Source organism: Equus quagga, chromosome 10 (assembly GCF_021613505.1).
Source record: "Equus quagga isolate Etosha38 chromosome 10, UCLA_HA_Equagga_1.0, whole genome shotgun sequence".
NCBI classification, from domain to species: Eukaryota; Metazoa; Chordata; class Mammalia; order Perissodactyla; family Equidae; genus Equus; species Equus quagga.
In genome coordinates this window covers 25,271,785-25,285,862 of record NC_060276.1, presented here as the reverse complement: position 1 = coordinate 25,285,862, position 14,078 = coordinate 25,271,785, and the positions used below count along the sequence as shown (strand labels likewise).

The 14,078-nt window shown below is 41.4% G+C and overlaps 1 protein-coding gene across 1 annotated transcript in view; it reads left to right on the top strand.

Moving 5' to 3' along the window:
• The window catches only part of GRIA3 (glutamate ionotropic receptor AMPA type subunit 3), a 271,547-nt gene that overhangs the window by 188,961 nt on the left and 68,508 nt on the right, over positions 1 to 14,078 (top strand). Inside the window, exons 8-10 of the mRNA XM_046673901.1 lie at positions 1,325 to 1,429; positions 2,379 to 2,486; positions 3,651 to 3,857. Of these exons, the coding sequence (XP_046529857.1) occupies positions 1,325 to 1,429; positions 2,379 to 2,486; positions 3,651 to 3,857 (420 nt within the window). The remainder of the gene's footprint in view (positions 1 to 1,324; positions 1,430 to 2,378; positions 2,487 to 3,650; positions 3,858 to 14,078) is intronic.

The following is a 14,078-nucleotide window of genomic DNA, read 5'->3' as shown; positions in this document are numbered from 1 at the left end:
AAGTGAATAACAATAATGACATATTTATAGGGGGTCTTTCATGCAGTGTCCCTGAACTGTAAAGTAGGTAATGAAATATCTCCACTCAGCAGAGATGGCCTCTTTTAGTTCATAATACTGGGCCTAGACCCAGGAAAAATTGTGGCATATATGAATCTGCATTTGGAATCCCAAATAGGTGTCCAGGCCATTCACTACCCCTAGCTTTCTTATCTAGTACTCCATAGTCCTGATTCCTTAGACTTAAGAAAGTTCATCTGTCTATGGATTAGCGCCCCCTGGCCTAGCTCTCTGCTACCTCTGTAGCTGGGTATGTGTTAAATAAGGAGAAACTCATCCCTGTTACTGTGATAGCTAGCAAATGTGAAACATCCCTCTCAAGAAACAGAACTAAATTCATTTTGATTAATAATTATAATTATTAATATAGCTAGCTGTATTGCAATACTTACTATGTGTCAGACACTGTTCTAAGAAATACATAGGTATAAGTCATTTAATCCTCCCAACAACTCTGAGGGATAGGTACCACTAAGATTTCCCATTTTACAAATTAGGACACCGAGGTACAAAAGCGTTAAGGAGCATCATCAGGTCATACAGTCAGTAGGTGATGAAGCTAGGATATGAATCTAGGAGCTCCAGAGTCCATGTTATTGAAACCAGCTTATGTTCAGATATTGGGAAGACTAAAATAAGACATAGCCACAGCCTCCAAGGAATTCATGGCTTAAAAGAATGCATTACTTGGGGCTGGCCCCGTGGCCGAGTGGTTAAGTTCGCGCACTCCGCTGCAGGCGGCCCAGTGTTTCGTTGGTTCGAATCCTGGGCGCGGACATGGCACTGCTCATCAAACCACGCTGAGGCAGCGTCCCACATGCCACAACTAGGAGGACCCACAACGAAGAATATACAACTATGTACTGGGGGGCTTTGGGGAGAAAAAGGAAAAAAATAAAAAATCTTTAAAAAAAAAAAAAGAATGCATTACTCTAGTTAAAAATATACTTCAGGCTACTCCCTTAAGAAGAGACTAATGGTGGAAATTTCAGGCGCTTGAAAAAGTGGTGGTAGAGCCCTCACTGTATCATATAGGTAACTGCCTATCCCACCCACTCAAAGCTTCATAACTAAAAGGCATACCTAGAAAATACTGGGGAGGAAATGAAAATCTGTATAGACTTGATCTGGTGAATATAAAGCTCAATGACTCAAGATAAAAGTTCTCCAAGATTCCAAAAACTGTCAACAGACTTCATCGCAGAGAGCTGAAAGGGAATAATGTGGTATTATTTTGAAATTTTACATTTTCCCTTTCTACCAGGTGCAAGTACAAGGAATGACTGGAAACATCCAATTTGACACTTATGGACGTAGGACAAATTATACCATCGATGTGTATGAAATGAAAGTCACTGGCTCTCGAAAAGTAAGTAACCAAAACAGATATCCAAAGAAAAACTCTCTCAGAAAGTGAGAGCCTTCAGATGCAAGAAAACAGGTGTTAGGAAACACAAAATGCAGATTCCCACACATCATTTTTGCCTTTCCATTCAGTGAATAGTGTAGATATGCTGCAGAGTAGTTTTGTAATCAGTGTTCCATCTACACATTTTAAAGGAGTATTTCCCTCTGAGGCTCGCCCTATAAAAGTGGTAGACTCAAGAATTATTAACAGCTCCCTACAATAAAGGGAAGGAATCACAAATTTTACAGCATGTTGTTATTTAAACAGAAGCTATCAAGGTACATACGGTTTTAGCAAAAGAATTGGAAAGTAGATATCTCTCCACTTTGCCAGTTCACCCACCAAAAGGACTCTGGACAAACTACCTTTCGCTACAGCTCAATTTTATAATGACCACCTTTCTTCTATCATAGTAATAGTTGAGTTAGGCATGAACTCAACTATTGAGTTAGGGGATTTAGTAGCCATTTTATAAAATCTCAAAATGTAAATTATCTTGTTCATTTCTACAGGTTACTCATTGGTTTCCCACCCCCACATCCCAGCTTTCCTATAGTTCAAAGCAAAGTATTTTTCTGCTATATGAGTTTAAAGAAAAAAAAGACTGATTATGCTACAGTGGGATAAGTTATTTTACAAAATATCAATTAAAAGTGAGATGGGGATGGGAACCCTCAGGATGAAGGAACAAGCATATCTGTGTGTGTGTGTGTGTGTGTGTGTGTGTGTGTGTGTGTGTGTGTGTGTGTTGGAGTCCTGGTCAAGGTGGCAAGACAGAGGGAGAGAGGAGGTCAATCCTTGTAAAACTCAAGCGACTAAAAAAAGTTTCATTCCACAATAACGCTTGAATCTTATGTAGCACTTCTTGAGTGAAAAATAGGCAACCAGGTCAAATGTCTCCTCTTTCTAGGCTGGCTACTGGAATGAGTATGAAAGGTTTGTGCCTTTCTCAGATCAGCAAATCAGCAATGACAGTGCATCCTCAGAGAACCGGACCATCGTGGTGACTACCATTCTGGTAAGTATGGAGAGAAGGTAGGTGGGCTTTCTGTACAGCAAGGCTTCTGTCATCTGAAAAGCATTATTCAGCCAGTAGGAAAGACCTCAAATTCAAGCAGTGAAAACTTCCAACAGGTCAGCTTTGGAATCTCTCAGAGTATCTTGCATGATGATGAACAGCATATCATCTAAAAAAAAGAGAAAAAATAGGAATTCAGAAGAGTTTCAGATGTCATTCTCTTTACTCCCTCCCCCCAACTATGGGACTGATACTTTGAAATCCAATTCTCCATTGTGGGGGAAACACTGTTGTGTGGAGGAGAGAGTAGATTAGGGTTGTAATATGAGGTCTACTACTAACCTGTGTTTAACTGTGAAAGACACAACTTCTCTGAGCCTCAGGTTGTGTTTTTTTTTAATTTATGGAATGGGTATAATAATAATCTCCTGCCTATGTCATAGACCATTTCAAGGCAATATTCACCATGTAAAGCTTTTCTGAAAAATTCAAAGCCCTGTTGAAATTTGGGGTAGTATTCTCATTTTCTTTTAAAATGTTTTTCTAAAAGCTGGTATGTTTTTACTGAATGGAGTACAAACCCAGATTAAAAATGAGTATTCCACTAGGTTTGAAACTGATTAATTGAATGAAGATTCAGCTGAAGTTTACCTTTCATTTAAATATACATATCAAATGCTCACTTCATCCTAAGTACTGTACTAGGCCCTGATATAATGATGAATAAGCCATAGCCCCTAACCTCACAAAGACCACAGTGCTTCCTTGGGCTTCCCTGGGCTGGCTGTGGTTCCTACATAGTAAATCTGGAGAAATCAAAGGCAGTTCACCTTCATGTAACTAAGAGAACTACCTCTGCCCAATTTGACTAAATCAAAGACTTTACAGATAAAAACTTGTCCTTCTTTCAAACTCTCAGAAAGAATTTAAATCCTTCTCTATTTCTTTAAATCATCAGTTAAGGACTCCAAAGAATGTGTAGGCCAATGAATAGTTGATTGAGGCTCTTCTGCTTATCACGCAAAAATTTTTAAAGGCTCTTTTCACACACCAAACCTCAATAGCCACAGGGTGGGGGGGGGGGGGGGAATTTCATTACTATGTTTATCATCACTTAGAAAAATGTATAGGAGTAATCATTTGCTCTTCCTTCTGGTCCCAAAGGAATCACCATACGTAATGTATAAGAAGAACCATGAGCAACTGGAAGGAAATGAGCGATATGAAGGCTATTGTGTAGACTTAGCCTATGAAATAGCCAAACACGTAAGGATCAAATACAAATTGTCCATTGTCGGCGACGGGAAATATGGTGCAAGGGATCCAGAGACTAAAATATGGAACGGCATGGTTGGGGAACTTGTCTATGGGGTAAGATTTTTTTCAACTCTATTTTCATCTATTTCTATGCCTTTCAATTAACAAAGAATTCAGAGGATTTAATTTCCAAGTGCAATACTCATCCAATTGTATAGTTTTCCTATGGTCTATAAGAAAAACGCTTTCTTCTACAGTTGAATTCTGTAAAGGTAACTTGTCAATAGCATTCTCTGAGCAACAGAATTATTCTCCTAAAAGAAAAGTAGAATCAGGGAACTGTATTTGGCAATATTAAGTACAGCCTGCCCTCTATTGAAAATCTGTTCCTTCTGTGTTCACTCTCTCAGGTAGCAGAATCACCGCCCACCTCATTGCCTAAGCAACCCAGTTATCTTTCCTAATTGCTCCCCTCATATCTCGTCAGTCACCATGTCCTATCAATTCTACTCTTATGTCTCAAATCCAGACACACTCTTCATTACCACCATCATCATCATAGTTATGGATCTTATCATCTGTCAGTCATTTAACTGGTTCCCCTGCCTCTGCTCTTACTCTGGCAAATCAGATCTCCAAATTATTGTAATTTCCTACTTTAAAAATCAGGATAAAATTCAAATTCCTTAGCATGGCAAATAAGGCACTTCATAATCTGGCATCTGCCTATCTCTCTAGCTTCATCTTGTTCTCTTTCCCCTTCACCCTCAATGTCCCAGCTATAGCAAGGTGTGTGCTGTTACCTGAAGGTGCCTAGCTCTCACTTAAGGCATGCCTGGAAGTGCCTTTGCCTCTCTTCAACCAGCTAACACCAGTTACCAGTCCTCCAGAACTCAGAGCTATCATCTCTTTCAGAAAGCCTTCCTTAATCCCATTTATCCACCTGCAGTCTGGTTAGGTGCCCCTGCTTTTTGCTTCCTTATGGTACTTTTTGCTTTCTTATAGTACTTTTGAAACTGTATTATAATTATCTATTTACAAGGTCAGCTGCCCCAACTAGGCTATAAACTCCTTGAGGATAGAAGCCATATCTGATTCATTTCAGTATCCCAGAACCTGACACATAATAGAAGTTCAATAAATACTTGCTGAATGAATGAATGAACAGAATGACTCTGTCAATGGCTTGCCCATGGGCCAAGTACAAAGGAATTATACTGATAATCAGGCCTTTTAAAAGGAGGTACAGCAGTATCTTCAGAGCTCCTCAGCGGCTTAACTCTAAAAGGTTTTAGCCTCTGATTAGGAATATCAGATCTTGGGCCACCCAGTGAGGCATATGAAGACAAGCAGAACTGTGCATAAGAACTGCCCATTGGGTGGTTAGTCACTAGAGAATCAACCCAAGTGCAAGTAGTGGCGGCAAAGGTTTAGTTCTAACAGACAAGGATTACTTGCAATGACCAGTCCCTGTCTAGACAACAGGTTAGGGGAAGATAGAGGAATCTAGGAGGTGGATATACTGAGAAGAAGCTGGCAAAAAGCAAACATCCAAGTTATCTGTTGGACTGAGGTTCAGGATAAGGATTTTAGTGCTTGAGATGGGAGTCAGCAAGATTAAGGTATAGCTCTCCAATCGTAAGATAGTACTGGGGTCGCTAAATAAGTTTGCAGAACAGGTCCTCAGGAACAAGCACAAAGGCAGAAGCTCATTTCTAAAAATAAGGCCACGGAAAGGGAATTAAGGCTTAAAATGAGACTGGACCTCAAGTATCAAAACTAGGGCACCATCCTCCAGTCAGAGAAGCAGCAAGGCAATTTGAACCTCAGCCCCCAGCTATGGGGCTGGAGCCAGTTATCTCCTGTCTTGGGTCAAGGTTGGTCCTGGGAACTGGGGCAGGGCTGAGTTGCAGATGAGATTCAAGTGAACCCAGTTATAAGAAAGAGAAGAATTTCTAACATCAGAGAGAGGGGGCTAAGCAAGAGTCAGAGCATCTGTTGTGCTTTCTGAGGACCCTAAGAAGCTCTGAACCATCTTGACACAACTCTAACCTCTCACTTTATGAGCTAGTGATCAAGTCGTCTTCTGTTTCCTGTCCCTCATCTCCCCAACACTCAGGTTCCAAGAGGTCCTCACTCATTCACAGCTCTCCCCTGTTCTTAGCACATTACCTGGTATATAGTAGATACTCACTTTTTGTTCTAATGAATGAATGCCTGGTATGCAGTAATGCCCAGCCCAGAATTTAATATTCATTAAATTGAGTTCATGGTAGGAGGTAATCTTATAATATTTTTATTATTATTATAAGCTGCTATTTGCTGCATATTTCCGAGTTGGCAGACACTGTGCTAAGTGTTTTACAGGCATTATGTAACATAATCCTTATAACATACCTCCACGGGAGATGCCATTATTAATATCATTCTATAGGTGAGAAAATTAAAGCCTAGAGAAATGAAGTCTCATGGCAAGACCAAACAGTTTGTAGTGACACAATGATTTGAATCCAGGTCTCTGACTATGAAGTCCGTGTTCTTTAACCATTGCCCTATAATGCTCAACAGCCAAAGTGTTGTTTCAGACCCATCCCATCTGAAAAGATAGTTTAAATTTATTGCAAAGGCCCTTGTTGCCTTAACCATATTGGGGAGAAGAGTGCTTGATCACAGAGGCATGGCAAGGAATTTAGGGTATCAGTTTCTAGTCGGCCAGAGTAACTGACATGAGCTCTGCCAGCCTGTTGTCACGCAATAGCCAGAGCTCTCTAGTGTCTCAAAAGAAAACCTGTCACACTGTAAATAGCTCAGTGCCCTCCTGGCATTGAGCAGGATATTAGACACAGTGATGTGGAGCAAGGCAGGTTTCCTAACACTGTTCAGACAAAGACTCGCTTTCTCACTGGGTTTTGGTTTCTTCTCTGGCATGTCCTCTGTACAGCACTCAATTTCCACATTCTCTTCCTCTTTTCAATTTGTGTATGCGTGAATGAGGGAACTTGAGAACTACAGAGTCTCTTATTTGTTTAGCAATTTAGAAGCCATCTCTCTACTGCTGAATAGGTAAAAATTCTCCAGGAGGAGACTTCCCATCTCTTCCCTCCAGTTCTTTCTACTAAAGACAAAAGCAATACCCAGGGAAGGCTCTTACAGAAGTGTCCTCCCTCCCTCCTCTGACCCAGAACAAGTTTCTGATGCTTCCTGGGGTTATAACACAAGTTGATTCCAGGAAGCTGAGAGCAAACAAACCCATTTGAGTGGACTGCGAAATCCCACCCTCCTCTAAAACGTGTGGCTATGAAAAATGGACATTCTTATACTTGGAGTGACAGCTCTCTGTTAGGGCAGATGATCTCATAAGCTAAATGTGTCTTCATCTTTACTTAGAAGTTTTAATCTTTCATTATTGGGAAGTTTTCAACTTCTCTATCATTGATAGAAATGGAGGAAAGTAAAAACACAGGCATTCATTTCTGACAGGCCTAGCCTCTTGTGGTTTGCAAGTTGCTTAAGAAAAACAAGGGCAGAAAACCCCCAGTGATTTCCCTAAATGCTTAATAAGCAAAAGGACAGAGAACATGAAACGATGTCTTGCAATTAACATGAAAACTACACAGACAGGTGCTGCTTATCTTTAGGGTATTTTCTTTTATGTTTTTAGTATGTGAAACAGATCAGAATAGGAAAAAAATGAAGAAAGGCAGAGATGAAAAAAGCTTTGCAAAGGAGATTTCGGTATCTGCCATAAAGTCTCAAGAAAGAGTCAAAATGAATTAAATTTGTCAAAGAAGAAAGAAGCCAATCAGCCCCTTTTCAGATGATTCCTAAATGAGTTGTTTTTTTCTCTAAAGAAAATCAAATCAAGGTTGATGTTTGGGGCACCGTGTATCGCTAAGGAGGCTATTTTTGAAACAAACATCAGTAGGACACAATGTGCCCCATTATGTAAGCTCTTCAGAACATTATGGACTTGAAACTGTCCACCTGCTTTTAGCAGTTTTGATTTTGAGCTGGATATCTATAAGATCACCACTTGGTAATTGTCCCCAGCTCAAATGACTTGACAAGTTTTTACGACTCCCAAATAGCATGCGTTTTAAGAGGACATTTTAAAACATTTTGTTGCTATCAGGGCTCTTGGACATCCTTCAGCCTACTTTTTCATTTTACAGGTAAATATGGGGACCAGTCCGGACTGGACACAAGAATTGCCCATTGGTTAATCCAGGAAACCAAAGCCTGCTGTAGGATACAAATGACAGGAATGGTAGCAGGGATTGTGACAAGCTCACAAAATCATGCAGTTTGGCAGAGTTTAGACTATAAGTCAGGTTTCATGACTTCTAGTCCAGTGCTCTGTCCCTCGGGTCACACTGGCTCAGTTTACTAAACTTGTCTGATTATGAGAAGATCGGTGTTGTATCAGATATGGCATCCCCACCTGCCTTCAAAAGGCTTACAATCTAGTTGGATTATAAGCTTTTCCATCCAAGATATCCATCCTGCTTATCTGTGGCCTCCAGTATAAGTATTACACATCTCTAGTTATCACTTGAAATATTTGAAAACCCAATATAGACAGCTGGAGGTTTCTGCCCCTTGAGAGGAGATATGATCTAACGGAAAAAGAGAGTCAGGGAAAGAGCTACAAGGAAATTGAGGTGCTAATCGACAAAAGGACACCTCCCATCTGGCAGCTGCCATGTTCCTTATGTTCCCAACACTTAGAACTGGATAAAGACAGGAGAGGGGGGGAGTTGCCAAAGGCCAGACAAACTATTGCCCAGATCGGTACAACCGGCTTAGAAGAGAGCAGAGAGCTTGGGGATGGAGATGGGGTTGGGGACGGTTGATTTTAGGTCACATCTCCTGGGCATACTCAGACTCCTTCACACTTCCAGGACAAATGGCAATTTTATAGATGATAGTCGCACTGACATTTCTCTACCTAGAGGAAATTATCTCTTAGGTTGTCACTATCCTAAGATAGATTCATTTTCCATTAAGAAAGACAGAAAGTCAATCTGTCCCTCCAACTAAAAGGCAGAGAAGCAAGGGTGCAGTAACAGATGCCAGATATTATCTTCTATTCTTTAGGAGATTACACTGGGCTTTGGCAGAAGAGCTGATGGGTTGATAAAAGTGCCCCTCTCTTTCAAATGATGCATATGAACTCCAGGAAGGAGCATTAATGACGCATGGAAGTCTGCCATTCTGAGCAAAGAGAATGGGGAAATATTTCCAACCAAATTTAGTCTCACAAGGCCTTCCCCCAGCTGCAGGGACACTCCTTTGTCTCCACTTTGTCATTAACTCTCTCAGCTCCCCAAGGACAAGGAGCCCTAACCAATAGATCCAGACTGAGACATCTGTTCTGAATAAAGAAACGAGGAGATCCCGTTGTGACACTGCTTGTTGTTGCACAGATTTAAATAGATCTCATTCCTCTCTCCAGATCGTAACAATTGCAGATGGTAAATATCCCATAGAGTACAGCCAAGAAAGCAGTTTAAGTCCTGTCCCCCAACATGCAGCAGTTACAACCCTATTGTCTAGCTTGATTCTGTCCCACTCTTTTCGCCAATACATTTAAACTTTCCAAAGGAAATGTCTGCTGAAGGCTACTAGAACCTTACGGTTGATAAAGGAATAAGAGGTCATGTCATGTCTGGCTCTTCTCTTGGATAACATATAATATTTTATGCATCACACACCAATACATTGCCTACCCCCTCTCTCCTGTCCTCCTCCTTGCTTTCAGAAAGTGCTTTAAAATTGTGGCTGACAAGCTCCTGCTCATGCATAGTCTCCAGGTGGGTTAAAAGTTTCGTATCAGGTAATCAGATAAAAATACTTTAAGATATAACATAAGCCTTTCCGCTCAAAAAAAACTTTTTTTTAAAGATTGGCACCTGAGCTAACAACTGTTGCCAATCTTCTTTTTTTTCTCCCCAAACTCCCCCAGTACATAGTTGTGTATTTTAGTTGTAGGTCCTTCTAGTTGTGGCATGTGGGCCGCCGCCTCAGCATGGCCTGATGAGCGGTGCCATGTCCGTGCCCAGGATCCGAACCAGCGAAACCCTGGGCCGCCAAAGTGGAGCCCGTGAACTTAACCACTCGGCCACAGGGCTGGCCCCTCAAAAAAAATTTTTAAGCAACATTTAAACTAAGTGTCATTTCTGTCTTAAACCTGTCAGACTCTTAACTGCATCATCCCTATATGTATGAATTTGTTGGGTTTTAAGTTTTATGAAATCTACAACTTTGGCAACTCACCTCTGAAAGGAATTATAAATCCCTTCGAGCTAAATCCCCTCCAATAATGCAGTTGCTCTGGGTTCGCCACCGCTGAGTGGAAAAATCAAACCTAATTTGGTGTGTTTACTGAGCCCACAGAGCCACTCTTAAGCTGCTTGATTAAAATCCATTAAGTAGTTAAGATACAAGCAAAAGCACTACCAAACTCTTACCCTGAGCTCTTTCCATTCGCTGGGTTTTGTCTGTCACCCGGAGCACCCTCATACCACCTACTTACCTACCTAAGTTGCTGAAAATGGCCTACCTACTGCTGTTTCTAGAAGCACAGGCAGAGGCTTGAGGACAAAAGACTGCTGGACTGGTTCAGGACACCTCAAGTGAGGCACTTCACTACTGAGTCAGAATTTCACCTACTCTCTAGCTCCATCAATAATTCTTTTTTTTTTTTTTTGAGGAAGATGACCCCTGAGCTAACTACTGCCAATCCTCCTCTTTTTTGCTGAGGAAGACTGGCCCTGAAATAACATCCATGCCCATCTTCCTCTATTTTATACATGGGATGCCTACCACAGCATGGCTTTTGCCAAGCGGCGCCATGTCCGCACCCTGGATCTGAACCGGCAAACCACAGGCCGCTGAGAAGCGGAACGTGCAAACTCAACCGCTGCTCCACCAGGCCGGCCCCTCCATCAGTAATTCTTAACACTCTAACCCAGCCATAGCTGGCTATCATAAGCAGCAGAGACCAGGAAAAGGATGCCATTTGGGGAGTGGCCTTTTTCACTTTTTCCTCAATGTTGGCCTCCCAAATCTTTAACTTGCCTTGAAAATGATCTTCCCCCTCATCTGCATGCTATGGCAGTCGCAGGGGAGCTAAATGGGTATTTTCTGACACTAGTTACCTGCTCCTCCCCATTTCCTTTAATAATCATGTTGATTGCTCTACAGACAGTATGCCAAGCAGGTCTTGAGCTCTGAAATAACCAACCATCACAAAATCCTTTTCATATGGAGGAGGGGATAGTGATGGCAGAGAGCAAGGGCTTCTCCAAGGCTGGCTATGAGCTGATATGACAGTTCTGCTGCTTTGGTCTCACCAAGCATACAAGAGATGGGAGGCGGGGGAAGGTGCTAAGTCTCCTACCCAGCTGGCTGTCCTTGAGGCTTGATCAGTAGCTCCCTGCCTTTCTCTTGATTGAGCCTTCTTCCACCTGCTTTTGCTAGTCCTTTGTCTTTTTCCATCTATAATAAGTTTTTTTTTAAAGTTCAGCACGGGGAATTCTCATTTTGGAGCCAGGTCCACATCAATGAGTCTTAATTGAGCACAGCTTTAACGCTGTTCTACATTGAATGAGCACCCTCCAAAAATCAAGCTCCATCTTCTTTGAAAAAGCTCCTTAGAAAGAAACAATTCAAAAAAGGTAGAAAAGCCAAGCTGAGGAAAAAAGGCAAGTACCTGAGGCGAGCAGGTTCTTCCCGTTGTCTTGTGTGACTTCAAAAGTACTTCAAACTAAGAATGGCTTCCTTTGGGAATCTCTTCTTTTGCTCCGTGTTCCTGGGAACCAGACAAGAAGTCTCTCTTTGTCTATCTAGCCACCTCTTATTAGTATTTAGCTGTGCTTATCATCTGGTGGGTGTTTCAGTTACCGAGTTACTTCTTTTCTCCTAAAGGGTGTCAAGATTCTCAAACTCCTTTCTTTACCTGCTTGAAAAAGAGCTCAGTTCCCTTAAATTCAGTCCAAAGTGATTTTCTCTCACAAATGCCTCTTATTTCTTCCTTCCAAAACAAAGAAATGGCGATTTCTCTTCAAACTATCAATTATTTAGACTTAAAAGATCAAAAACGAGTTAAATTAAGTAGTTAAATTCAAATAACATCAAACGGGAAATGATACTAGTAGGGTATTGGAATGTTCTAAGTAGGAGACAGAAATATGTTGGCAAGGATAGAAGGTGGCCTTATCTGTGAATTCTCTTGGCATGACAAGGCACTTTCTAGCTGGCTCAGACTCTTTCTGCCACAAAAACCCACTAGCTTTCTGGCCAATTCTATTCTCTTCAGTAGCTTTTGTTTCTATGACCAGGTTTGGTCCCAGGCAAAAGGGTAAAATAGATAAAATTTGTCTTTGGCTCCCCTCTAGTTAGAAATGTGGAACTGGCGATTCAGGAGTTAGCTGCAATGAAGGGAGAGGTGAAGCGATAGGTAGTAATACCCGGGGGGGAAACGTGAAGGACAGAACCCTTAAAGGAGTCTTGCTTATTCCACAAGGCTTCATTGATTATCTCCTAAGCCAGGCCCTGTAAATAGACTCTGGAAGTGCAAAGGTGCACCTCGATTGAGAGAGCAGAACTAGGAAGAAGAGCCAGAGAAGGAACATTCAGAGAGGTAGGAGGAGAAACCAGTCTTCAGTATCCAAGAGCCAAAGAAAGGGTATAATAGTGCAAAAGACCACTGGTGTCACGTGAGCAGTGGTTGTCTGTGGGAAGTTCTTTGAATTTGATAACCAAGTATATAGTTCAGGAAGCAATTTCAGTAAATTGGAGGGGACGAAAGTTAGATCACAGGTGTATAAGGACAAAGTGGTGTTAAAATCAACAGATAGTAAAGTTGTATTTTTACAAGAAGACTGATGGTGACAGGGAGAGATGTCATATGGTTAAGAGGGTAGCAGGATCAATAAAAGGTGGGAGGAGTGGTTTTTGTTTCATTTTTGTTTGTCAATAAACAGAATTACCTGAGTATGATTTTAAGTGAATACTATCAATCAATGGTTTTCAAATTACAGCAAGCATTAGAATCACCTGGAGGGCCACCTGAGGCACCGGCCCCCCCACAGAGTTTCTTATTCCATACATCTGTGGTGGAGCCTGAGAATTGGCATTTCTAACAAGTTCCCAAGTGACTCTGATGCTGCTAGTCAAGGGAATCACAAGTTGAGAACCACTGGAATGGACTGAGAAGGAAAAATTAGTAAAAGAGAATAAATGGAGCTGAGTTTTGAGATGAGACAGAAGAATATGGGATACAAGGAATAAGTAGATTAAATCTTAAAAAGAAAGAGTTCAGGTGCCAGCCCAGTTGCATAGTGGTTAAGTTTGGTGCACTCCACTTCAGCAGCCCTGGTTTACAGGTTTAGATCCCAGGTGCAGACCTACACCACTTGTCAGTGGCCATGCTGTGGCAGTGACCCACATACAAAATAGAGGAAGATTGGCACAGATATGAGCTCAGGGCCACTCTTCCTCAGCAAAAAGACTAATAATAATAAATAAATAAATATAAATAAAATCATTTAAAAAAGGAAAGCGTTCATTTTCTATGATATGGGAATCGCAGAAGGGATGGATGAAGATACAGCAATATGTTGAGAAGGAGAAGGGGGACACTGAGGTGCTAGAGCTCATATCAGATGGCTTCCATCTTCTCCATAAAGAATGAGGCAAGATCATCTGCAGAGACAGTAGGACTGGTAAGGATTAGGGACTGGGGAAAGTTTGAAATAAGCCTCACTCACAGACTTAGAGGAGAATCAACTTTACAGTGATAGACGGTGGATTTAATTTTAGAAATGGTGAGTTTGAGATAGTAGTGAGCCATCAAGGTAGATTTAGTCAGCAGGCTGTTGGCTTCATTAAATGCATACTTTCTGCACCTTCCACTAGGATATAGGATGTCCTCCATGAGAGTAAAGATTTTTGTCAGTTTTGTCTGTCTTGCTCCCTGCTTCACCCCTAGCACCAAAAGTAGTGCTTGGCACAGAATAGGCGCTTAAATATGCACTAAACGAACCTGAGAGGTGTTGGCTGAGGCTGATTATTGTACATAGAAGTAGTATATAGAAGAAACCTGCATGTATCTGTGGAGTTAGAACATTATGGTAGTTAGGAGGGTGAGTTCTGAAATCTGAAGACCAGGGTTCTAATCCCAGCCTCTCAGTGCCTCAGTTTCTCCTTCTTTAACTTGGGAGTGATTGTGTACCAACCTCCAGGTTAGTGTGAGAATTAAATGAGATTATATATATATATATATATATATATGGTGCTTAGCACAGTGCCTCACAAAGAGTAAACGCTGAA